The sequence below is a fragment of the Cucurbita maxima genome, unplaced genomic scaffold (assembly GCF_002738345.1).
Source record: "Cucurbita maxima cultivar Rimu unplaced genomic scaffold, Cmax_1.0 Cma_Scf00895, whole genome shotgun sequence".
Taxonomy (NCBI): Eukaryota; Viridiplantae; Streptophyta; class Magnoliopsida; order Cucurbitales; family Cucurbitaceae; genus Cucurbita; species Cucurbita maxima.
Genome location: NW_019272911.1, coordinates 2,146 through 9,708, shown reverse-complemented (window position 1 = coordinate 9,708; position 7,563 = coordinate 2,146). Strand labels below are relative to the sequence as shown.

General features: G+C 36.8%; 1 protein-coding gene across 1 annotated transcript; it reads left to right on the top strand.

Annotated features, from left to right (window-relative positions):
- The first annotated feature begins 6,221 nt into the window (after positions 1–6,221).
- Positions 6,222–7,291, top strand: LOC111475011. Its single transcript, XM_023119761.1, has 2 exons — positions 6,222–6,444; positions 6,741–7,291. The coding sequence occupies exons 1-2, from the start codon at positions 6,222–6,224 to the stop codon at positions 7,289–7,291; spliced, it is 774 nt and encodes a 257-aa protein (XP_022975529.1).
- The last annotated feature ends 272 nt before the right edge of the window (positions 7,292–7,563 follow it).

Sequence of the window (7,563 nt, the reverse complement as noted above, 5' to 3'; positions counted from 1 at the left end):
GGAGGTTAGTTGACGACCCTCACATGGGACCATACATCCACTAAACGGGGTGCGACCCCCTGTGTGTCGGTCAGCTACTGAGTTATCCTACGTGGCTCCACGTCCCCTGCTCAGGGACGGGTTTCTATAGCCCAAGAAACCTGTTCAGAAGACCCCTTAGCTATCACCACTAGGTCTGGGCACCTTTCACACTTCCCTATCCGGATCTGCCAAGCTCAATGATCTCCGTACCGGAGCTCTGTCTCGACGGTACGGTATCGGAGCTGAGAGGGAAGTGGAGGTTCTGGTGACACTATCCACACTGCTAAACTCTAGCGGGCTACCTACAGTTACCGTGGTGACCTACTATTCTTTCTAGGGTGGAACTTGGTGGCGTAGACTTGGATTCATGCATCTTTAGGATTCTCGTGCAAGGTCTCACAAACCTATCAAGTTTCAAATTCTGGGCTCTGGATCCGCTGGTAATCGTTTCGCAGGTCAAAATGCACGGTATTCTAGAGGTTCCCCAATCTAGGGTCTCATCTAGCCTACTTAGTCACAAATACCCTAATCTAAGCTCATAATTTCTTCCTGTTCATCAAGAAAGATAACACAAGCCATCATCATGCATAAGAGTTAACACGCAACAGTTCATGCAATATTAACAAACATGCTCAACGGCAAGATAACGTCCACCTTTACCTAGAGTGCAGATTTCACAATTTTTCCATCCTCCTCATGCATACATACTTTATCAGAATCTCAATCAAAACAGATTTAATAAATATTTCATATCTAGCTTTCCTTAATCATTTTATTTTCACAGTTTCCATACTAATATGCTAGGTCCGGCTAGCTAATTTTATGGGTGGTAGCATGCATGCATGTTCCTAGCGGTTCCTACAAGTACTGCTCGTGGGAATTCAAATGGCTACTTACATGGTTGACGCGTGCCTTCCCAAGCTCGAATCATTTGCCGGAAAAGGTTCCAAAAATTATGGAATTTCCTTGATAGGTTCTAATTCACATAAAAATAGGATCAGAGTTGAAATCGAGGCAAAAAACAAGCAAACGGAGGTCGAACAGAGGAAAAACGGTCACTCACGTGCCTACACGCGCGCTGACACGCTCTGGAGGGTGTACTACGCGTGACTTCCCACGCAGTCGCAGGCCAGCGATCGGTCGGGCCAGTTCGAGTGGTTCGGACTCAGGCCGACCCGATTGCACGCGCATGATGCGCTTCTCCAGCCCGCTGTCGCCACGTGTCGCTCGTCGATCCTGCAGCGCTCCTCCATACGTCGGCCGACATGTGGCGGCGATTCCTCCTCTCTCTTGCGTTTTTTTCCAATTTTCCAGAAACGTGAGTTTTGGTGTTTTCGATCCATTTTCTTCTGATTTTTATATCTTCCAATCCATAATCCGAATCAACAAGTTCTCTTCAGGAGTATTATAGATGTCATATTCTATTTCTACAATATATTTTTCTTGTATTTTTTTTGGTAATCACAGGTCTTATTATTTGAGTTCGAATTTGGGGAAAAACACTAGTTCTTACCGAAAATAACGTTTTCTTGAAACTCCAATTTTCGTCCAGAAACTTTAAAAGACCAGTGTGAATCTTATTTTAGTTACATACCTCAAAAACTCTAGATCTAATGCTCATGAAATTTCTTAGATCTAGATAAAATCAAAACACGAAGTTTAGAATCTTACTTTGTCCGTTCTTAGATTTTTTTGCTGGAATGAGTGGATCCACCACCCAAACTTCTTTTCTAGCACCGAGAGGAGTATTGCTTCAAAGTTTCTTACCTTGGATTAGATCTCCAACAACAATTTGTCTTCTCTACTATTCCTCTCTCCCAAACCCTAACTTCTTCTCCTTTCTCCTTTCTCCTTTCTCTCTCTCTTTTTCTTTTCTTTCTTTTTCTCCTTTTTTTTAGAGCCCAACAACTAGACCCTTTCTAAGAGACCCTTTGTAAGAGACCCTTTTGCCCATATGTTGTTATTTTATTTATTTATTTATTTATAAAAAAATTGGAGTATTACTTCTTATCTATTTTTCTTTCTTTTCTTTCTGTCTTATCTATTTTATTTTTATTTTTCGGTTCAGTGCGAAGAAAATATGATAAATATAGTCAAGAGAACCATTTATAACACTTCCTTAATGTGCTTGAGATAATTTGTGCTAATTAAGGAGAAAATATAGAAAATCAAACAGTCTCATTTGTGGTTTCCTTTATTTTTTTAATTAAAATTAGGACTTTGTTTTTCATCTCAATAAAAAATAGCAAATAAAAAAGAATTGATATTTATAACTATGCAACACAGGGATATCCAAACTCAAAACTCTTATAGCATTTAATCTTTTGTATCGATATTAACCTTAAATTACCTTCCCAAAGAGGATTAAGAGCTTGTTCAACACAAGTTTTTTTTGGGTGTATAATGAACAAAAACCCAAATGGCTAAGCATCAACAAAAGAGCCTCAAGTATCTAAAGAAAAATTGAAGGATCCATTATTATTAATACACGTTTTGCAGGATCCAAGATACAAGCTATAGGGAGCAAAGAGGAAGAACCATGGAGCGAATGACAAGTGGCTATCTACAATTATCAAACAAACTAAGTTTTAAATGTTCATTGCAAGTCAAGAGATGACGTTTGAGCGAAAGCATTTTGGACAAGCATGCCCGATTCAACTGGAGCTTCACAATGAACTTTTAGCGTACGACTTTATTTTGGTGCAACTTTAATGGTTAGAATGGACATGCTTCATTTGAGGATTTTTGCCTGGGAACTAGTATTAGCTTTCTCCACGGTGTGACTTTAAAAACTGCATTTAGGTAGCATTTGATGATGGATTTTACTTGAGAAATATTCCTTCGGATATCTTTGAATTATACACCCTTGGGAAAAATGAAATAAAATCCTCGAACCACCAAAACCTGTTTTTTTTTTTTTTCTTTTATGTTGATTGCTCACCCATGTAGTAATTCAACATAGTGTTGTTGGGTTTCTTTATAGACCTAAGATTTTGTATATTTGAAATCTACAGTAGTGAGAGGAATCTTTTGGGATATCAGAATTCTTTTAATGTTTATAATTTGGTCGGGTTTTGAGCTTCTAATTGCAATGACTCATACCCAAGATTCGAAATATGAATTTGGTACTTAATGGCCCTAGGATTCCTGTGACGATATGGTCAGGTTACTTACTCCTCGCTTCTAATAGTAAAAACTATGAACGCAAACCAACATGAGTCCTTCTAACACGTTTTGTCCTCAATCACGTGTTTGCTACAAAAATTCTCAAAAGGTCACCCATCATAAAATTGCTCTAGTTGAATTCGGAGTTCCTATAGTTGAAACACCAAAAAGGAAAGTGCACCTCTTTGATATAGGTAGTAACTTTCAATTCTTTTTAAGATTTTCTCATTGATCTATACTCTTGATTGCTTTCCTTCGAATGTCATCTTTACTCATTCATGTACTCTCTTTGTCCGAGACTAGAGGCCACCCCTATGATGATAGAGATAGATAGTTTCCTAAATAATGATTGTTTGTGTTTTCATTTGCATGGCCCCCTATAGTGGGGCCACTTACTTAGCATTCTTTGAAATACTCAAGCCGTGTGCCACATTATTTTTCAGATCAAGGCAAGGCGCACTTTTACGGAGGACGGTTGCTTCACGAGCAGAGACTGTGGCACGTGCATAGGGTAGATTCATATTTAAATTTCTAGGTTTAGGTTAGAATAGGTTGTTATGCATTTCATTGTTTTAAATTATTTTGTATTGCTCTTATTTTCTCTTAATTTCAGTATTTCGTATTTAAATACGTAAGGACATGGGTGTGTTTTCTAGAGAATAGTTGTTTTAAGCGTTTTTCGAAGTTTATGTAATAAATGATGGTTATGCGAATGTCATAGAAAAATAATAATAATAATAATAATAATAATAAATAAATAAATAATAAATAAAGATATAAGCCAACAAAAATAATTATAAAAAAATATTTAAAATAATAATAATAAATAAATAAATAAACCAAAAAAAAAACCTTTCCTCACTCCTCTCCACTAACATCTCATCCCATCCCACAATTATCTCTCCTTAAGCCATCTTTAAGAAAACTGAAAAACAACAGATTGGAGTAAAAAAATGAGAATGGTCTTTACCCAGTTGAGACTTTCTGTAGATTTACTTGAAGATAGATTTAATAAATATAATATATATTAAATCTTCATTTTCTTTTATTTTTTTTAGAAATCATAGTCAATTATAGTTAGATGTTCATTAAATTATTACAATGGTTTAGCTTTGAGTTAGAAATTAAGTGTCAATCATTATACGAATTCTAGTAAATCTTAAATTATTACAATGGTTTAGCTCTGAGTTAGAAATTAAGTGTCAATCATTATACGAATTCTAGTAAATCTCACTAATATAAGATTAAATTTATATCAGTAGTCAAATGAATAGATTAAAAATAGAATGACCAAGAAAATTTGTGAACAGTAAACATAAGGAAAGATTTGGAAACACGGATTCACTATAAATTTGTTATACATGAGAACAAAATTAAAAGGCAACATAGTAAATACATATATAAAAAACAGTAAGCCTTAGAAATTAAAAACCACAAACTAAATATAGAGAGAAAGATAAATACATATGGGAGTAAAGCACAGAATAATTTGAAATAACTCTATCTATTTTTTTTATACTACAAGAACCATGGAAAATAAATTTTTTTAATAAAAATATAATTATAGAAAATCATTTCAAGACTTTTAACAATGTAACTGTGTAAATTAGAGAAATAATTTTATAGAATTCAAACTTGAAACTGATGTCATTGGCTCACATAGGTTGACTTGAATTTCAAAGGACAGAATCTAACTTTCATTAAATATATATTCGGGACAACAACTTAAGCTAACCAGGTAAGTGGTCTTACTATCGGCATGGTTATACTTGATGTTGACACGTGCCTGTGGTTCTGCACGTGTCATATATACTGATATGTGTGAATTATCTGTGAATCAGTATGCTTATATTATGTTTATGTTATGTTATAATATGTGAATTGTATGATACTAATTGTGGTACGATGTGTTTAAGGATATGTTTGAGATTGGATACAAGAAGGATGCACAAAACAAAATGTAACGATAGGAGTAAGATACGTTCATGAAACGTTAAGGTTAGATTACATACCGGAGTGCTATGGATAGGAGAGATTGATGAAAGAATATGGTTAGGATATGGGTAGACAGGGATAAGTTTGTGATAGATTGATAGAACGATAGCATTAGGGTAAGTTCCTGTGATGATATGACTAAGGTACGTTCACGTAACGATATGACTGTGATAGGTATAAGAACGTTTAGGCTACGATAAGTTAGGAACGATATGACCACGAAGTGTTTACGATATGACATGTTTATGAACAATATATTGTGATGTGAGGTGTTATGTTTAGATTTTTTTGTGTGACCACGAAGGTAATTGTTGAATGAATTGCACGTTATGAAATGACATGTTAAAAGCATGGAGTGTTATGTTATGTTTTCTAAATTGTATATATACAATATGTTATGAATGACATGCTATCACGATAAATGAAATGAAATGTAACCCCGTTAGGATTATGTATGATGCGTAAAGTTAAGAATGCGAAATGACATGTTAAGCATGGAAGATGATAGCAGGGTTATATTCATTAATGACAAAACTAGAAATGTTGGGGGCCTCATGCATTATGTGTGCTCATGCATTTAGGGGAATACCCCTATTCAATCACGAGGGTACAGACGCGTACATCCAATGGCAAGACAATGATTGTTATGTTTTACATACCGTTGTCGTGACGGTTACTAGTTCTAACGAGTGTTCGACCTAAGGAGCTTCCAGAGTATGCTCGCCCAAGGCAAGTGGCTCAGTGGTGTGTGAACCGACTAGTGAGCCCATACTCGCATGTATGGGTTGTGTGTAGAATATAGCCCAAATTACCCGTTAGTACAGTACCGTTAAAATAGATTAAAAGAATAGGTCCCGTCATTGCATTCACATGTTCTTGCATGGATATTAACCTTAAATTAAAACTCTCATAACATTTAATCTTTTGCATGGATATTAACCTTAAATTACTTTCCCAAAGAGGATTAAGAGCTTGTTCAACACAAGTTTTTTTGGGTATATAATGAACCAAAACCCTAGTGGAAATGGGCGAAAGTGAGTATGGATTTCATATCAGGATTGCCTAAGACTCGACGAGGTTTTAATGTGATCTGGGTCATTGTTGATAGACTCACAAAAATAGCTCACTTTATCCCGGGTAAAAGCACATTTCGAGTGGATCGATGGGCTCAGTTATACGTTCGAGAAATAGTTCGTTTGCATGGCGTGCCTACTTCCATTGTGTCTGATCGCGATGCTAGGTTTACCTCTCAGTTTTGGAATGGTTTACAGAAAGCCTTAGGCACCTAACTTCGTTTCAGTACGACATTCCATCCTCAGATAGATGGACAAACAAAGAGGTTGAATCAAGTATTAGAGGACATGCTCAGGGCGTGTGTAATGGATTTCGCTGGTTGTTCGGATGAACACCTACCCCTCATGGAGTTTTCCTATAACAACAATTATCAAGCAACGATTCAGATGGCCCCGTTTGAGGCCTTGTATGGGAGGAGGTTGTGGACACCAGTGTTTTGGGAAGAGGTTGGAACCCAACAACTTATGGGACCGAAATTGGTTCAGGTCACAAACGCGGCAGTCTAGAAAATCAGATCAAGGATACTTACTGCACAAAGCTGACAAAAGAGTTACGTCGACACTCGAAGAAAGGACATCGAGTTTGCGGTGGGCTAACATGTTTTCCTAAAGGTAGCACCCATGTGAAAGTGTTAAGATTCGAGAAAAAGGGTAAACTTAGCCCTAGGTTCGTAGGTCCCTTCGAAATCCTTAAGAGGATTGGTGCTGTAGCGTACAGGTTGGTGTTGCCACCCACTGTTGCCACTGTGCATAACGTATTTCATGTATCCATGTTGAGAAAGTACACGCCAGACCCCACGCACATCATTGAGGACGAAGCACTTCCGCTTCGTGAGGATCTATCTTACGAAGAGGCCCCAATCAAAATTATATCTCGAGATGTCAAGCGATTGCGAAACAAGGAGATTCCCCTTGTCAAAGTCTTGTGGGGTAATCATCTGGATAGTGAGGCTACCTGGGAGCGGGAGGATGACGTTAGGAAGTCTTGCCTTAAACTCTTTCTGGAACAACCAACTTTCGGAGACGAAAGTTCTTAAGGAGGGGAGAATTTGTAACACCCCAAGCCTAACAGGTACAATTCGCTCTATCCTTGTGATTAGCACCTTCTTAACCATTGTGAGTTTCTAGATTTTATTGTAGAACTTAGAGTGTTATTTTCAAATCAGTGCAGAAGAAAGAAATGCTCGTGATGCATCAAGTAACTTTAAAAAAAAAAATTTAAAAATGGTAATGTAATTGAAATTTTTATCAAAGTCAATGGGGAAAAAGGTAATTTTGCCCCATACATATAACTTTGAGGGGGTCTCGT

Excerpts from the sequence above, each read along its gene's own strand:
- LOC111475011 (XM_023119761.1), top strand. The coding sequence starts at position 6,222 with ATGGATTTCATATCAGGATTGCCTAAGACTCGACGAGGTTTTAATGTG. Across the intron at positions 6,445-6,740 it reads TACCTCTCAGTTTTGGAATG|GTCACAAACGCGGCAGTCTA; the intron begins GTTTACAGAAAG and ends AAATTGGTTCAG.